General features: G+C 38.4%; 1 protein-coding gene across 2 annotated transcripts in view; it reads left to right on the top strand.

Annotated features, from left to right (window-relative positions):
• Window positions 1-13: 13 nt before the first annotated feature.
• The window catches only part of LOC110054390 (vacuolar protein sorting-associated protein 41 homolog), a 20,410-nt gene continuing 2,354 nt past the window's right edge, over window positions 14-18,069 (top strand). The window contains exons 1-36 of one of the 2 annotated variants that reach the window (XM_089285439.1): window positions 14-125; window positions 241-408; window positions 933-1,016; window positions 1,436-1,510; window positions 2,685-2,750; window positions 3,235-3,300; window positions 3,582-3,698; window positions 3,791-3,855; window positions 5,230-5,311; window positions 5,471-5,534; window positions 5,658-5,716; window positions 5,945-5,989; window positions 6,106-6,244; window positions 7,573-7,620; window positions 8,953-9,014; window positions 9,449-9,502; window positions 9,730-9,786; window positions 10,525-10,586; window positions 10,815-10,896; window positions 11,120-11,212; window positions 11,802-11,873; window positions 11,979-12,034; window positions 12,111-12,158; window positions 12,510-12,606; window positions 13,238-13,279; window positions 13,761-13,811; window positions 14,100-14,159; window positions 14,828-14,905; window positions 15,169-15,223; window positions 16,030-16,094; window positions 16,222-16,297; window positions 16,621-16,682; window positions 17,222-17,296; window positions 17,408-17,451; window positions 17,730-17,785; window positions 17,883-17,927. In XM_089285439.1, the coding sequence (XP_089141565.1) occupies window positions 51-125; window positions 241-408; window positions 933-1,016; window positions 1,436-1,510; window positions 2,685-2,750; window positions 3,235-3,300; window positions 3,582-3,698; window positions 3,791-3,855; window positions 5,230-5,311; window positions 5,471-5,534; window positions 5,658-5,716; window positions 5,945-5,989; window positions 6,106-6,244; window positions 7,573-7,620; window positions 8,953-9,014; window positions 9,449-9,502; window positions 9,730-9,786; window positions 10,525-10,586; window positions 10,815-10,896; window positions 11,120-11,212; window positions 11,802-11,873; window positions 11,979-12,034; window positions 12,111-12,158; window positions 12,510-12,606; window positions 13,238-13,279; window positions 13,761-13,811; window positions 14,100-14,159; window positions 14,828-14,905; window positions 15,169-15,223; window positions 16,030-16,094; window positions 16,222-16,297; window positions 16,621-16,682; window positions 17,222-17,296; window positions 17,408-17,451; window positions 17,730-17,785; window positions 17,883-17,927 (2,545 nt within the window). In that variant the 5' untranslated portion in view covers window positions 14-50. The remainder of the gene's footprint in view (window positions 126-240; window positions 409-932; window positions 1,017-1,435; window positions 1,511-2,684; window positions 2,751-3,234; window positions 3,301-3,581; window positions 3,699-3,790; window positions 3,856-5,229; window positions 5,312-5,470; window positions 5,535-5,657; window positions 5,717-5,944; window positions 5,990-6,105; window positions 6,245-7,572; window positions 7,621-8,952; window positions 9,015-9,448; window positions 9,503-9,729; window positions 9,787-10,524; window positions 10,587-10,814; window positions 10,897-11,119; window positions 11,213-11,801; window positions 11,874-11,978; window positions 12,035-12,110; window positions 12,159-12,509; window positions 12,607-13,237; window positions 13,280-13,760; window positions 13,812-14,099; window positions 14,160-14,827; window positions 14,906-15,168; window positions 15,224-16,029; window positions 16,095-16,221; window positions 16,298-16,620; window positions 16,683-17,221; window positions 17,297-17,407; window positions 17,452-17,729; window positions 17,786-17,882; window positions 17,928-18,069) is intronic. The other variant, XM_089285440.1, reaches the window with a different exon arrangement.

The raw sequence follows: 18,069 nt of genomic DNA, 5'->3' as shown, positions 1-18,069 counted from the left end.
CCTGACAGTAACCATCACGATCCATCCCACAAGCCTTAGTGGTCAGTGTAATGCTATGCAAAATGGCCGACAAACAAGACAGAACGGACCTTGAAAGAAAAATGAAATCCGACGCAAATGCACCGGTAATTTTATTTTATTACAGCCTTTAGTCTTCTTGATAACATAAATTTCAATCTGAGCGAAGAATACGTTTGTCTTTGAGAGCGTACATGCATGCAATTGTTGGATAATTCGCAGGAAGAAGATGAAGACTCTGAAGATGAAGACGATGATGATGAAGACGATGGCTCTGAAGAGGATGAGGACGAGGTGGAACCCAAGTTAAAATACGAAAGGATTGGAAATGCTATGAATACTATTCTTAATGGAGAAGAGTGTGCGAGCTGTATGGCAGTGCATACGAAGGTATCCAGGCTTAATTGACATCATTAGTTTATGGGGAAGGGTTAACTTGGATTTTTCATCTTAAATCTTGGTGTATCAGCTGAGTAGCAAGTATTCCGTGGTTCGTTATAAATATATTCAATGAAATAGCTAGGACAATGGCGAGTGTTTTGATTTGTTGATGGTATATTAAAAAGGGAGTTTTATTAAACTAGAACATGTAATTGCCATAAAATTAACTTGTAAACCCCCTCCCCCCTGTAAGAATAAAATGTTAGTAAGCTTTCCAACTTACAGCTTCTCTCCTTCTTCCTGTTGTTACTACCTGTGAACAAATATAGCCCTCTTACTGCCCCCGACCCCCACCCCCCACCCTCCTCCACTGCCTCCCCTTTCCCCCCCTGTCACCCTGTTGTGAAGTATTTGTGATCTTGTAACTAGGAACTTGTGAAAGTTCTCCATTTCAGTTTTCAATTTGAAGCAATTCTGAGTGAAAGCAATAAAGGCTATCCTTTTTGTAGTAATTATTTAATCCTTTGTTCTAGTTTCTTGCCCTTGGTACTCACTACGGAGTTGTTCACATTCTGGACCACCAAGGAAATCCCATCAGTAGCAAAAAATACCCATCTGTAAGTACAGTCAATTATCAGGATGTGAACAGAAGAACCAATGATGTTTTCCTAGTAGTTCTTGTCATGCAGCTCTCTACTCCAATTTATGGAGACGTGAAACAGTTTTACAGAGGTAGATACATTTACAGTACACTGTAGCTCTAACTTTCACTTACCTTACTGATGTTTTGGTCTGTAACTTTGCCGAACAGGACAGAGAGCGTGCACATTATTATTTGACAATTAAGGATTTGATAATTTTTGCACAAAAGTACACAAATCTGTGATGATTTGTCAGTTTTCCCCATATTGTCAGCAGTTTGTCTTTTATCAAAGGTGGCCTCTCATTAGTCAAGAAATGTAACTCAGTTCTTTTTAGCAGATGTAGCTCCTCTTCAGGAAGTTGCTTGATATTTGAACTATTTTTGTTTTTTCAGCATACCACAGCTATAAATCAAATCAGTATTGATCAAAGTGGAGACTATGTAGCCAGTTGCTCTGATGATGGGCGTGTAAGTACTCTGAAATCTTGTATTTTATATAACTTGCGAGGTGAGTATTTGGTACATAAAAGTATGTAAGTTATCATCTGGTCTTCATGTACACAGACAAGGAAATGGACATGTGGAGATTTGTACAAAGTGGAACCAAAAAATTCAAAGATCTGTGGTAAACCCCAAGATTCTCTTATTGCAGTGCTACAATGATTAATTATGTAGTACTTCTGTGGATAATATAAATGATAATTTGCAGACAAGTGACTTTCCCTACTGTGCCGTGGATATACTTAACATGTTATGACTGCTTACGTTGACAAGTTTTTCTGCAAGATTGCCTTTTTCATGAGTTTATTTACACAGTCTGATGGTCACTGGGCCTTGGGTGAATGTTAATTGTTCGCCTAAAGCTTGGTAAACATCAGTGTAAATATATTTACCAATAAAGGCATGGAGAGAGCAAGGTGTGACATACAACTTTAACCACACAAGCTTACTAGAGCTGTTTGTTTAAGTAGTTTTTTGCCCGTGAATTTTTTGGAATCCCTCTATTTTCACCTGCTATTTTCTGGTTGCATAATTTAAACTTGTAAACAGTTTATAGAACAGAACCTGTGACATTCTCCTTATTTATAACTATAAGTTAGTTAATTACAAGGCTAGTGAATATATGAAAGATCATATAATCATACCGTAATTTGAACTGAAGAGAAAGACACGAAGACACTACTGATCATCACAGTTATACACACAACTAATAAGCAGTTGTGAAATTAAAGACTGAAATAAAATTCAGGCCTGAACAGGATTTGAACCCACGTTTTGATTTCACAACTAGGCTTTAATTTCACAACTGCTTAAGTTGTGTGAATAACTGTATGATCAGTCGTGTCCTTGTATTAGTTATAACAAATTCTTGCAGATGTTTGTTGCAAGGTATTTGAATGTCAATTTTGCCAACGTAACATTTACAAGAATTACAGGTCCATTGGAACCCATTACAACCCTGCGGTTGACTCTCATTTCTTGAATCTTATGTTGTACATATAGTTGTGAATCTGGGTTTTAATGAGATCTCCAGGTCTCTTGGTTCCAGTTTGTAAACTGTCTAGATGCTCGTACATCTTTAAATATAAAATGACTGTAATGGGCACATGTTTAGTTAAAAGTACTGGTGTCCTTTATCTAGGTGGTAATAAATGGCCTCTACAGTTCTGAGAATAATGTTCAAGCCAGCTTTGACTCTCCAGTTAAGGTGAAGCATTTTTAGTCAACTTTCTTTTCTGCTCCATTCTTGATTTTTTTTTCAAACTGTTAATTTAAGTTTTTCTCATCGGAAATGTGAAACTAGAGTGGTGTAAGTTGTTCCCAAGTCCCGGTTTCATCATTTATTAAATAAATGACAAGAAATGCACACTATTAGTATCAAAATGTAACACTAATAAGACCCAGCCAGTACCTGGTGGAACTCCCGCAGGTACTCTGTTGTGTTTTGCCAGTTTTTGGTCCTCTTGATTTCTCAGTGAAATCGCATGATGAAGTATTTTGGTGTGAATATCACTTTAGCGCAGCAGGTATTTATTTGTTAACCTTGTTTTATCATGCCTGGGATCTGAATTTCTGTCTGAGTTTCAATATCACCTCATTAGTATGGAAATTATAACTGAGTTTTAATGATCTTGAAGTACGTCTTTAAAGGCAGTTAAATTATTCAATGTTGTGGTGTTTTTCATTTTCAGTCTGTAGCATTAGATCCTGAGTTTTCCAAAAAAAGAACAAAGATGTATGTTACTGGTGGAACAAAGGTACTTTTAGAAGTTTAAAATTTCTCATTTTTATTCACAGAATGCAAATTAACTTAGTGCGATGCCATGATTTTAATGCTGGCCAGATTAATCCTGCAGTGGACTAGCATCCTATCCAGGGAGTAGTAGGATTTTTTTTCAGGTGAATGGAAGCACTGGCTTGGTAGACTACTAGGCTCAGTTACCAACTTCACCCTCTGATATTTACTGGACATAATTAAGTTAATTCTATTGTAACAGTATGTATCAATTGACACTCTATAATTCTGTGTTCTTTGCAGTTGATCTTGACAGAGAGAGGTTGGTTCAGAAACAAGGCAACTGTCTTACACGAAGGAGAAGGAAATATACGAACAATTAAGTGGAGATCATCTCTTATAGCCTGGGCCAATGATGCAGTAAGACAAAATGTTGAAAGGTCTGTCTTCCTGTTTTTTTGGGGTAACTGTGTTTTTTTTTAATTGGCTTGTTGTTTTTTTCGTTTTTTCAGGAAGTCAGGATGTTTGACATGAATTCTCAGCGAGTAATAACTCACATAAAAAGAGAGCCAGGAAAGTATGTGCAAATATCTGACCAGCATTAATAATTTTCACATTGCCTTTTTCCACTCAAGAGTAAACATGGCTACCTATTTTACAGACCCTGGTTGTTCAAAGGATGGATAGCACTATGCACTGGATAAATCACTATCCAGCTGATTATGTGATTTGCTTTACCAACACTTATCCACTGGATAGTGATTTCTCTGGTGGATAGCATTATCCAGCCTTTGAAGAACTGAGATCAGGTGTATACTTTCTGGTGAGGAGAGGCACTATAGGAGTGGAGTAGTAAATATGTTTAACTTTTGTCACAACTCGTGTATTGACCAGGATTTGAACCTGGGATATCAGAAATTTAATGGAGAGCTTAAGCAATGACGAGGGCGACCGTGAGGACACTGCCTAGTAAAAAATGAATTTATATTTTACCTTCAAATTTCGCAATTATTGTCTAGATCAGTTCAGTGCATTTATTGGTCTCAGAACTTGCTCAAACTAAATATGTAATGCCAGTGTTCAATTTAAATGAAAATACGAAAAATTAGCCCCTGTCATTCGCATTCTGCAAAATACGCAAAACTTAGTCATTTCACATTGTTCTTGTGCAGAGGACGGTAGAGAAATATACACAGATTTATAATGCCCATGCACAGCCATTGTTCTGCTCATTAAACCTTTTGTTTGGTGACATTCTCGTTGCCATTGCCGTCCTGGTTTGCTTAAAGGGGCTCAGTCACGGTTTGCACATATTGAAAAGTTTAGCCTAAATTTTTCAAATTCGTCGTTTGTAATGAGTGTTAACCCTCTCCATCCTCAGCCATCTTTGTTCCTTTATGCTTTATCATTATCTCTTTGGTGTTTTTATTTCTTATTAAACTGTTATTTTCAGGTTTCCTACCATTTAAAGGTAATTTTGTATGTGGCCAAAACAACTCAAAATACCGTGACTGAGCCCCTTTAAGCTCTCTAGTATTGGTCCAAGGCCTTGGCCTCATAGGGGGTCTCGGATCTGCTCCCAAAGAACTCTTCTAAACCCTGTGTTCTTACTACAGATTTAAATTCAAATTAGTTGTGTTAAAAAAATGGCTCAAAAATCAGCAAAATGATTCGTCAGTCTGAATGCAAAAAGGAAAGATCTCTCAAAAATGGGTGTCATCAAAGCACAATGACACCGACATATATGGCTACAGGTAAAAGCCTGAACACAACCACACCCAAGTTTGAACTGGACCTTGGTCAAAATATCAGTCTCCATCGTCAGGTATTACATAGTTTACATGTATTTTAAAATGATTTCTTATCCATTGCACTTCAGTCCCTGTTCATAAAAGGTTTTCAGCAGGGTTTTCAACTCTTTCAATAAAATTAATGTGTTTTTTCCCCCTAGCTATAGACCTGAGCTTTATCGATGCTGTTTGTGTTGGAGAGACAGCATCACCCTTCTGATTGGCTGGGCAGACATGGTTCAGGTAGAAAATTGTAGTCACTTGTGTAGTGGTTTGAAACATTCATTTGTTTATTCATTCATTTGGTCATTTATTTGGTTATAATTTTTATCTCTTCTTTTGATTGTGTCTAAGTGTTTGTCTGTTTGTTCATTCCCTTCACATTGAATTATCTTTCCTCAGATTTGTGTTGTAAAAGAAAGGTTAGTTCAAAGGTCGGACCTTCCCTCACTGGTTGTGGAAATAGGTAAACATCAGTTGCTTTTTTAGTTGTTTTTTGACTATGTACATTGACCTTCAGTACTTTCTTCCTGGATTCTACCAACAGTAAATCAAATAAACTAATCACTTTAATTTGAAATTTTTGTAGTTGCCATATTCAAGACTGATTATTACATTTCCGGAATTGCATACCTGAAAAATGACTTAGTAAGCTCTGGAATTTCTGTTTTGTGTGTTTGTTTAACAATAATGTTCCTGCCAGTTGTTTAAAAACCTTCATCGTATAAAGCACTAATCTAAGATTAAAAAGTACTTTTAAATTTCTTTTTTGAATCTCTTGGAGTTAGTGAGAATTAGTTTTGGAAATGGCTTGATTTTGAGTGCATTTGAGGATAAATTTTTAGAGCTAAGAAAATATATAATTTTTTTTAACAGGTTGTCCTGTCTTACATGACCAACATCGAGGCAGGAACAAGAAAGGTAAAAAAGAAGAAGAAGAAAAAGCAGCATTGAAGGCTACGTGTTGTATGTTATTCTGAGTCAAAATATACATGACTGTAAGATTTGTTATTTTCTCTATATTTCCAAACTGACAGAAAGGTGAACCATTAGTTGCACACAGACCACAATTGAGGATTGTAACACCACGTGGCCTTAGTGAACCTGAAGAGATATCAGCAGATGCTCTGTCTGTCAGAGGATTTGAGCAGTACCGCTGTGATGATTATCATTTAGGTAGGACTATGTTGATTAATTGATAAAGAGATAGATGAATGTACAGACAAGTGCCTGTGTGGGAGTGATCTTTAAATACCCTTTGTAAGTCATAGATCCTTTAATTTAAGGGCACAAAATAAAATTGGTATGTAAAAAAAATTAAAATTAAAAGTACATAGGAACTTAAAATTATTAACTTAAAGTAAAGATCTAAATGCTGGTTAATTAATAAATGTGAATAGATTGCTTTAATTACATTGTAAGTCTTACGGTGAGTGCTGTCTGGAGGTTCGTTAAATTAGGTAATACACTGTACTATTTGTCAGTTTAGCCCAGTTTTTGTTCCTATCCTTTCAGCTGAATTTAAAGAATGGACCTGACACCCTTGTCTTAATCTTTTTAAACAAATATGCAAAAAAAAAAAAAAAACATGGCCATAAATTAAGTTATGTCTTGAAAGTAAAAAGAGATCATTCAACTGCATCAGATAATGTTTTATCATTCACTAAATGTGTCATGCTTTCTCTTCATTTTGCTTGAACGACAATAATTATTAATTGTTAATGAAAGTGCATTCCTTTGGGGTGATCTGGATCAAGATTAATAATCGTAGATCGCTAGGATCATTGTTCTTCAAAAGAACCAATGAACCCACTCGGGGATTCATCAGCTTCTTTGATGCACCATGATATTGGATCAGTGATTGATTCAGATCTGGATCTTCCCAAAGTAGATATGCAACGCAAGTTTCATTACATGTAGCTGTTTATGATTTACCACATAATGCAGCCCTCGCAATAATATCTCAAAGTGTTATACATATATTGCTTTGTTCCTGTAAAGAGTGAATATTTTCTAGCAGGGGAGGACTCCATATGAAAAGGTCGATGATGGTCCACTTGGGGGTATAAAATATGTGGTCTCAATTAGGGTGTTCATGACAAAATGCTGCTATTTTTAGCTGCCAAAGTCTCTCTTAGGGTGCACTCGAAGAGATAATAATTAAAAACTGCCCTTATAGTATGCTCGTTTTTTGGCTCGATTTCCACTGGTCTCTCAAATCCTGACTACTCTTGTGGGCTCCCTTGCTGAACAGCAACTGATTTTTAAGTTGTATCTTTTAGGAGTCAAATAAAGCTCAAACCATGCCCAGATTGATCTCCTGTATGCGTTTAATTCAAATTTTCTGAAGACCATCCCCAACCTTTTCATACAGGAGTCCTCCCCATGGGAATATTTACTTGGCAAGAATTCTAAATAACATACTGAACAATAACTACTAATACCTGCCTTGTATTAATGATGACTGCATTTAACCTTTGACACTTACATTGCGCATGTATCAGCCTCTTTCCATGATGATCTGGACAATCCTTCATCTTCCTTTCATCGTGGTAGGTACAAAGTTTCAACAGGATACAGTGAGACCTGTATTGAGTGGACAGCCTTGGGACCCTGACTAGTGTCCGCTTAATACAGCGTGTCTGCTCAAAACAGGTTCTAATATGTTGTGCAATAAAAGTTCATTATTAACTCTTTGTAACACAGTGTACGATCAAAGACTAACATAGTACAATGTCCAGTCAATCAATGCTGGGACAGCATCAATCTGGAATAATTACTGAGCTTTAGAACGGCATCGCTGAACAATGTTAAAGGAGTCTCAGCTGAACCTTTAGAAGTAAAAAGCCCTTAAAGTGTCCGTGTATTACATTTTTTGTGCAACAAAATGGCTTAATATTGGTGTCCACATCTGTTTAACGGAGGTGTCTGCTGAATACAGGTTTATTTTACAGTAAATGTGGGAAGGTTGGGACTTCAGCTGGTGTCCACTTAATAGAGGGTGTCCACTTAATATGGGGTCCGCTTAATACAAGTTTCACTGTATAACCTTTCATTTTATAAAATTGCATCAATGTTTTTAAATGCATCATTGCTGCAGATATGATGAGACTGTTTACTTTTGCTCTGCCTCTCTCCAGCCATCAGTTAATTGTGTCAATCAGCATAGGAGTTTATGACTTGATTTCATTGTTCTGACCATTTGATAGAAATCTTTTTTTTTTTTCAAGTGTATTAGCAATTTCTCTGTTGCTGAAAAAATGAATCAAACTGGAGTTGATTTAAATAATTATGTGACGGTCAAAAAGTGTTCTTTTAGTATAAACCACAAAGGTAGCAATAATCAGCGAGATCATAAAATACAATTTAAACAAACATATTTTGCAATCTTGTTGAGATGGTTGTTAATTTAAATTAGAAACCTTGAATGCTGAAACACTGTAACCAATAACTGCTAACTGCAATCTGCTAACCATTAAAATGAACCAAAACTAACCTTGTTTGGGGGTGTTAAAAATGTTTATGATATGGTTATGAATTAAACCTTAAAACATTGCATAACAGCCTCAGGAACACTTACTGCTAACCACTAGCCACTAAACTGTTCAACTTCTCCAACTGGCACCAAACTGGTTTTAAATGGGTTCAATAGTTCTACTTAACCTGCAGTGGGCCAACTGAACTCGACATTCATCATCATCATCAGTTCATGAGGTGCCAGTAGGCGCATGAGGCCGAAGCTGACATTCAATATTACATATTCTGACCCTGAATGGCACTAAAGCCCAAGTTGGAAACATGTTTCCAACAAGTTGTGTTTTAACTGAATGGGAGATGATCACAAATTAATGCAGTTGTTGTCTTGTTTCCGTTTGTCTTTACAGAAAATGTATCAGAAGAGAATTTGTTTTACATTGTTAGCCCTAAAGACCTTGTGCTGGCCAAGGTATGTCCTCATGATCCAGTTAGATAGAGACTGAACCTCACACAGATGCACGCTATTCCACGAACCTGCAGTGATGATTCAAAGAAAAGCAGCTTTGTTGGAGCTTTACTGTTACACAAACATATACAATGTAGCTTAGTCTCATGCCTTACTTTTTCTGAATTAAGCTTTGTACAATACCTGTTGGGATATCAGAATGGAAGCTAAAAACCAGTTACCTCCTATAAGAACCAGACATTCATCTTCTGGTTCCCATGAACACTACGTTTTAAACTTTCCATAATCAAGCAGTGACATTACCTAAGTGGAACTTGACTCATTCTGGTCTGACTTTATATTCAAGAAAAATCTGGTTAAAGCTTTAAATGTATAAATCTGGAAGTACTCTTCCCATCATTTGGGAACAGAAGTTAGAAATCTGTGTTCTGTTTTAGCCTAGAAACATTGATGATCACATCAAATGGCTTACAGATCATGGAAAATATGAGGTATGTACAAAAATGGATTTAGCCCCCTTGGCATGGTCTGCAGTAAGGAAATTGCATTGAGTAACTTAAAATGTCATGAAACCTTTATCTATATAATTTATATATCAGGCATCAATTCATTATCATTTACTCAGTGTCATCATTTTTCAATACTTGTTAAAGAGTGGTGAAGTTAGACTAAATTCACCAGCTAACTGGCAACAAGGATAATTTTGTTTTTACCACAGGAAGCATTGGCTGCTACAGAAACAAACAGTAAAGAAGTCAAGAAGCACAATCAGCAGGTAAATACAAGATTTTGTCCTTGTTCATGGGGGGTGGGCCTCTGGTCCAGTAGGTACATGTAGTATATTCAGGCTCAAAATTGAGTTGTCCAGGTTGCATTGCTGACCAGGATATTTTGTGTCATGTTCCTTGTATTCACAGTGCCTCTGTCAACCTAGGTGCATAACTGGGCAATGTCAAACCTAGGAGGGGGGGCCTCCCATGTGAAACAGTCGGGATGCTCGTCAGAAAATTGAATTAAATCCATAAAGGAGACCAATGTGGTCGTGGCTCAAGCTTTATTTGACCCCTAAAAGAAACCACTTTAAAACCGTCATGACAGCATTCCTGACTTCGTCAAATGACAGTTCTCTTGCCCCCTCCCCCGAATAGAAAATAATTAAGGCAAGCAGTCAAAATGCTGTAGTTAGTACGTATTCATGTTCCAGAAGGTGAAATAAGGTCTGGCAATGTGGGCCACTTTGGTTTGAGCCTATGAAACTTTGGCACTCTTATTTTCCATGTCAAAAGTTACGTCATTTTATTTTCAACTATGACTCACAAATCAAACAGAGATCATCTAATTATTTCTTGAGTGACTTTTGGGTGGTTTTTCCCTGAGACATAACACAGTAACTTCATCTAGCCTCTATTTTACAAGAAACAGGGTTTTGCCAATGTAAGTCTTATAACAGTTTCTTCAAAGATTTCTACAAAAAACGGTACTAACATATTGTATCTGGCTTTGAAATTATAAGGATATTGGAAGAGCTTATCTGAAATCTCTGATGGAGGAAGGAAAATACGAAACTGCTGCCAGGTTTGTACATAACCATTTTCAACGTCTTGAACAGCAGTAAATTTTGCTAGAACCTCGTAATTGTAACTACCTTGTGTCTATGTCATTTATCTCCATAGTATTCAAGTTATATTAAGTGCCAAAATAACGTTAATGTTCTAAAACTAACGACTACCTTAAAGTATTAAATTGTTAATAAAACACCAAAAGTTAAATGCACTTCAACCCCTTCTGTTGAATGTTTTACAGACTGTGTCTGAAAGTCTTAAAGGATGACAGGAAACTTTGGGAAGATGAAGTGTATAAGTTTGCACGGAAACACCAGTTGGAGGTAGGTTATGATTTTCTTCAGAGAATGCTGAAGATTGAGGAGAAAAGCCCCGCCTGTTTACAAGGCTTTCACACGAGGTTGGCGAAGTTTCGCGCGTCACAAGAAAAAGCGAGCGGGAAAGAAACTGTTTTGCAGTTTTCCAGCTGTGTTATTTACTTATCTGCGTTCATCTTTCAACTGACCATAACAGTATCCTTTTGATTCTGTTTTCTTTCTCCATCAGGCCATTGCACCCTACATTCCAACAAGTACAGTCAAACTGAGCCCCGTACTTTATGAAATGGTCTTGTACGACTTCCTCAAGAAAGATGTCAAGGTGACTAGAAGGTTTTTTCGGTAAAAAAGTAACTCTACGTTTGCACAGAAGAGTGAGGACAGAGAGAGACTTTATTTTATGTGGATTGGGTGAATCGGTGAAGGCAAACATTAGTGACAACTTTGTGCGCCTAATTTGGGGATGTGATACAACAAAACTTTAACAAGTAATCCCAGAACAACAGTTACTAAGAGCAAATCATCCTTAGTTATTTTTGTGAACGTCAGTGTGAACACAGAACCGGCAAGAATGCGCGAGAAAACACAGAACCGCTAACAAAGCGCGGGAAAATATCGAACCGACTTCCTATAGGCTTTCTCCCAGGCCTTCACGGCCATTATTTCGGTGAAGTATCCGAAACGAACGGCGCGGACCACGTGACCCGAAACGATTGACCGCGGCGAAATATTGAGGCCTAGGAACTAGGCAAGAACCAGTCAACCAGCCAAGGAAGCGCGGGAAAACGCAAAACCGCTAAGAATGCGCGGGAAAACATAGAACCGGCAAGAAGGCGCGGGAAAACACATATCATATCTGAGAAGTCACCGTACCATTCTTGTCTGAATCTCTGGTTACTTTTCAATTTCAGAAATTTCAGGCCCTGATCAAGGATTGGCCAGCAGAGTTATACGGCGTGCAGCCCATTATCAGTGCTGTGCAGGTGAGGAAATATGCCGGACACTTTGATACGGCATTACTGAACGACTTGCGGAGAAGTTATCGACCAACAAGCGATCTCTGACTGACACTGTGTTTTGCTCTGTAGGACCAGTTGGAAAAAGATCCTCAAAATCGAGTTCTTCTGGAAACGCTAGGAGAACTGTAAGGCATTTGAGTCTTGTTTTGTTTTAAATTTTATGGACCCCAAGTCCCTGACCGTGATTTGATTTCTTTGCAGCTACACACGATTGAAAAGATATGACAAAGGACTGGCCATATATCTGAAGTGAGTTGTGTTATTAAAGGGACTCAGTCACGGTATTTTGGAGTTATCTAATTTGGCTACTTACAAAATTACTTTGAAATTGAAGGAAACCTGAAAATAATAGTTACTTAAGGTAGAAAAACACTAAAGAGATAAAAATAAACCATAAAGAAACAAGGATGGTTAAGGATGGAGAAGATTGACACGGATTGCAAACGACGAACGGAACTTGAAAAATTTACGCCAAACTTTTCAAGATGCAGAAACCGTGGCGTAGCTCCTTTAAACTTTGTTGTGCCAAAATTTGACAACTGTTCAGGAATTAGGTTTGAGTGAGTTATTTTGAGTTCGTGTTTTCTTGTTTTTTCGCAGACTTGGCCACAGTGATGTGTTCAACTTGATCCATCAACACAACTTGTTTAATTCGATCCAGGACAAGATTATCATGTTGATGGAGTTTGACAAAGAGGTGAATAGTTATGGCAAGTAGATGTTCGAGCTTTGATAGCGGAATAAGAAAGCTATTGACTCGTAGTCTGTTCGATTCTATTCTAAAGGATTCCGTCGCCATTGTGTCGCGTAGTTGGACAAAACATTGCACTAATTGTACCATAATCCCAGTTCTTCTCTCCTCTCGTGGAGGCGCGGTGGCCTCGTGGTTAGTTCTCTCGTCTCCGGATCGAGCGGTCTGGGTTCGAGTCCTGGTCGGGGGTATTGTGTTGTGTTCTTGGGCAACACACTTTACTTTCACAGTGTCTCTCTCCACACAGGTGTATTAATGCTGGGGGTAACCCTGCGATGGACTAGCATCCCATCCAGGGGGGAGTAGAAATACTCCTAGTCGCTTCATGCTACAGAAACCGGGATAAGCTCCGGCCTGGTGGGCCACTTGGCTCGTATGCAGACTTAACGTTCTCTCCTCTCTCTTCCACTTCCAGGGGGTCTTTGTTGTGGTTTTTCTTAGACTATCTGTTGCTTGAAGTCAAAACTTTGAGATTTTCATTAATTATAATAGCGACTTCGTATTCTAGAGCAGAATTACAAAAATAGCGCTCCCAAGCCCTTTAAATGTACTTGTATTTGTTTTTGCTTTTTGACAGAAAGCCGTGAAGATGTTGATTGACAATATCGACAAAGTTCCTGTAAGTGTCCGAAAGATCCCTGATTCAAATCCGCCACCCTACCGCTATCTGGATTTGTTCTCGGTAGTCCCGAGTTCAACTCGTCCACCGCGTTGTGTAAATAGCCAACTGGTCAGCCTCCAACCAGTTGGGAGCTTAATAGTTTATGTTCCATTTGTAATATTTGTTTAATTATTTAGTGTCCCCAGTTAGCACAACAGTGCTAAATACACTTTAAACTGAAATAAAGGTTTTTATTTATTTTATTTAATGTAACTCTTTACACTCTTGGTCGTATCGTAATCAGTTCGCTTATTCTCCAATTTTGCACAGTCTTATAACGCTTGTGCTCTCCTTTGGGAATAAATTCAGTGTTTGTGGCTTGTTGTTGCAATCTTTTCAACAGGGTCGACCACTTTCTCTTTGACAAATGGCCGGTGTCGTGTCTACACGGCTTATGTCATTTGTGTTTTCAGCCTAACTCTGATGCCATCATTTACAGGTCGAAGAAGTTGTACGACAGCTCAACAAAAGATCAGAACTGCTTCACGTGGTCAGTGTCATTTGCTGGTTTATGGTTTGCTGTAAATTAGTCTAAAAGTCATTACAGTAATTAGAGTAAAGTCGACCCTACTTTACACGAGTTTGAACAGTTTCGACTTCACTGAAAAGTAAAATGAAGCCGCGGCAAGTTTTTAATGTATAGTTATCGACCGTTATCCTCTGTTACCCTAGACCAGTGTATTGTTTGTTGCTCTCGTAATTTTTGTTTTGACTCTGTCTCTTCCTGAAGCATTATACAATTTAAGAATTAATTATAATTGTGTTTTTTTTTGGTCAGTATTTGGACACGCTGTTTGTCAAGGATCCACAAGCAGGAATGGATTACCACGAACTCCAGGTAAAACCAGTTTACTCTTACAAGAGAGATTATAATTACAACCACGAAGGCGCGAACTGTGCAAAAAAAGACAATCACAGCCGGTGCGAAGCGCGGGAAAAGACAGAACCGGCAAGAAAGCGCTCAAAACACATAACCCTAAACCGGCAGAAAGTGTAAACAAATAACCGGCAAGATAGCGCGGGTAAACAAATAACCGGGAAGAAACTGCGGGAAGGTACATAACCGGCAAGAAAGTGCGGGAAGATACATAACCGGCCAGAAAGTGGGGAAAACAGATAACCGACAAGAAAGTGCGAGAAAACAGATATGCGGAAGCAATCGCGGAAAAACACAACCAGCAAGAAAGAGCGGGAAAACACACAGCCCTAAACAGGCAGAAAGTGAGGGCAAGCAAATAACCAGCAAGGAAGCTCGGTAAAACAGATAAGCGGAAGCAAGCGCGGAAAAAGATCGAAAAACACATATTAAACCGACATAACAACAAGAAAGCGCGAGAAAACAGATAACCTGCAGTATACGCCCTCACGTTTAATCATGACTTTGTCACCTTATTATCTCCATTATCTCTGCTCTGTTTGCTCGACTTTTATAACGAACTATATCCACCCTCACTGATTTCGAAATTGGAAAAGCACTGTAATAGCAACATGGTATTGTTCTTTCAGATTCCTCTTTACGCAGAGTTTGACCGTCCAAAACTGCTGACATTCCTGAGAAACAGCAACTATTATCCTCTTCAAAAGGTGCATGATTCTCGATTTCAAATAGTGATAAGGTGTGAAATACCCTGCTTCTCAGAAGGACTGATGTCGCTCGTTCCAGGGAGTGATGTTAATCAAGTGATTACAAACACTTTTCTACAAGAAAGTAACGAGAAGATAAATGAGGCAGAGCGAGTCACCTTGGACTGTGTTGGGACTGAGTTTATGCTGATTTGCTTGATCGTTCTCAAGTGTTTCTCTCAGTATCAGAAAGTTTGAATTTTAACACCGTGTCTTTCTGTTAGGCTTTGAACGAGTGTGAACAAAGACGTTTGGTTCCAGAGATGGTGTTTTTGCTCAGTGAGTATTTTTTAAGCTCAAATTCCAGTATGAATATAGCTATAAAAAGCATCTTTGTCGTACTTGTCATAAAGCGAAAACCAAAGTAATCAAAACTATTCAAATGCATGGCATTTAAATACCGCCATTGATAACTAGAAGCAAAAGCATGTTGCTACTGCAAAACCCGGAAAAACGCCTTAAGGCATTAAAAACAACACTATTGCTTCTTGTATGTCGCAGATTTGCTTAACTTGTTCCTTGTTTCGGTTAAAAGTAAACAAGGCGCATGCGTAGCACTACTATTTTGAGCCGATAACAAATGTCACAAACAACACAGTGAACCACAGGTCACCCAAGCGTAATATCAGAGTTTGTATGAAGGACTGTGGCTAAAATATAAGAGTTTGTATGGAGATGAGGTGTTGACATTAAATTCGTTCAATGTATGGGTAATTTACCGAATAAAGACTCTTGAACATTCAATGGTGTCATTTTTTTTCTCATCCTGGAGAGTTTAAACGAGATTTGAGCGAATTTTGAAAAATCAGTCTTACGGTGTTATAATAAGAGAAAAGTTCCCTTATTATAACACCGTAATTACATGTAGCTGACGCTAAGCGCGGGAAAACGTGTGCGAGCGAGTCACGATTGGTTTTGGTTTTACTTCTGATTGGATGAAAAGTGGCGCGAGGTTTTTAAGCCAATCGTGTCGTGCAATAATACAAAGCCAATTACTTTTGGACGCTCAAATGAAAACCGCACTAATCTACAAAAAACCTCTTTGCTCTTGGTTTGGTGACAATTTGGTTCTTGTGGTTTGCCAGGTCGTATGGGAAACAACAAGCAAGCTTTACAGCTGATTATTCAGGAGGAAAACGATGTAGAGAAGGTAAGTAAGTCTTCAGAAATAAAATGAGTCATAATTTTTTAAAGTAAAATTCCAAGAGCGTGGGAGTCGAAAGTACTTGTAAAGATGATTGGTAGTTTATGAGTGATATGTCTTTGTTGATTGACAGGCCATTGAATTCGCCAAGGAACAAGATGATGAAGACTTGTGGGACGATCTTATCAATTATTCTCTTGACAAGCCAGGTATTTAGTGTCTTCAGATTCTGCCCACGAAGAGAACGTTACAGCATCAATTCAACTAAAAGATAAACTATTAGGTTCTGTTAATACACATTCTTCTTCGCAGCCTCTTTATTAGCATTTTCCTTTCGCTGAGCGGTTGTTCAAAAGGTACACTAAGAAAACATCAGCTAAATTTGAAACGAAACTCGCCAAAGAGTTGTTCACGAATTGCAGGTCTGGTTGTTTGCTCGGTATAGAGGTAACTCCGACGTCTGTTGCTAAATGAAACTGCGATAGTCGCACCTGTCCGTTTTTAATGGCACTATTTTTCTTTATCCCTTTAGAATTTATCACAGGTCTTTTGCAGAATATCGGAACCCATGTTGATCCTATCAAACTCATTCAGGTACGGTATTTCTGTGGTTCAATTTCCATTGTTAGTAATAAATGGTTGGTGTTGTTGCTGTTGCTGCTGCTGCTGTTGTTGCTGTTGTTGCTGTTGTTATTGTTGTGACGGTGACGTTGGTGGTGGTTGTTCGTTGTTTGATAATGTTGATGATAATTCGTAAAGGATTTTAGTAATGCAAAGTTGTTACGCGAGTCTCTCCAGTTTTAAATTTTTTGAAAACCAGCCCGTGTTGATGTCGTTTACGGTGGCCTCATGGTTAGTGCGCTCAACTCCGGATCGAGCGGTCCGGGTTAGAGCCCTTGCCGGGGACATTGTGTTGTGTTCCTTGGCACGACACTGTACTCTCAAAATGCCTCTCTGCACCCAGGTGTATTAATGGTTACTGGTGAATTTTATGTTGAAAGTAACCCTTCGATGGACTAGCATCTCATCCAGTGATGGAGCAGAAATATTCCTAGTCGCTTCATGCTACAGAAGCCGGGATAAGCTCCGGCCTGATGGACCACTTGGCACTTACCTTTACCTTCTTTTCACAGAGGATACCTGAAGGAATGAAGATTCCTGGTCTAAGGGATTCGCTAGTGAAGATCCTTCAAGATTTCAATTTACAGGTTACTTGTCTAAACACTCCTTATCTTACCTCTTACCTCTTCAGTGCTGTTGTATTGGTTGGATTGTTGGCGCAATAGAAAATATCTGAGCAAAATATTTTTCGTCTTCAGATTTCCCTTCGTGAAGGCTGTAAAAAGATTCTTGTTAAAGACAGGTGAGAAAAAAAAAACATACGTGATATGGTAAAATAGCCGCTCTCCCCTTTTCGACTAAGCGCAAACGGCAGTTGCGAACAATTTCTATAGAAATCAGTAGTTCCCTGATCAAAAGTGGTCTCAGACACAGAAAAAAAAAACATTTTCAGTATGATGAAAGTAAAAAGTAGTTTTATGCTAGTACTCGTAATGCATTCAGTAACAGCTTATAATCTTGTTACCGTTTTTAACTTAGCCAATTGATTAATTACAACTGATCGGTTTTTTTTTCCTATAGTGTGTCGTTGCTTCAACGGCTGAGCAAAGTACAGCAGAAGGGAGTGTCTGTTGACGGTATGATCGCGTTTTTTGTTAATCAACGTTTTTGGATGAAGTGTCCATCGCAGCCTTTTATGCCATAACTGATTAATTGGTATTTTTTTAATTGTAGATGAAACTAAGTGTCCCGTGTGCCAGGGAACCGTCATTGCCGAAGGTTGGTACAAAGAAGCGACTGTTTTCCTCTCTTCTATTTTCCACGCGCGTGGTCTTTGATACCGCTGACACGTGGCTTTTAGTGATATGCTCGTGTCTACGCTTGTAGTGATATTGGACTCCCGATTTAGAGATCCACATTC

Source organism: Orbicella faveolata, unplaced genomic scaffold (assembly GCF_042242905.1).
Source record: "Orbicella faveolata isolate gen_17 unplaced genomic scaffold, um_ofav_v1 contig_13, whole genome shotgun sequence".
In the NCBI taxonomy this organism is placed as follows: Eukaryota; Metazoa; Cnidaria; class Anthozoa; order Scleractinia; family Merulinidae; genus Orbicella; species Orbicella faveolata.
The sequence above is the reverse complement of the archived record's forward strand: the minus strand, read 5'-3'. Positions and strand labels throughout refer to the sequence as shown.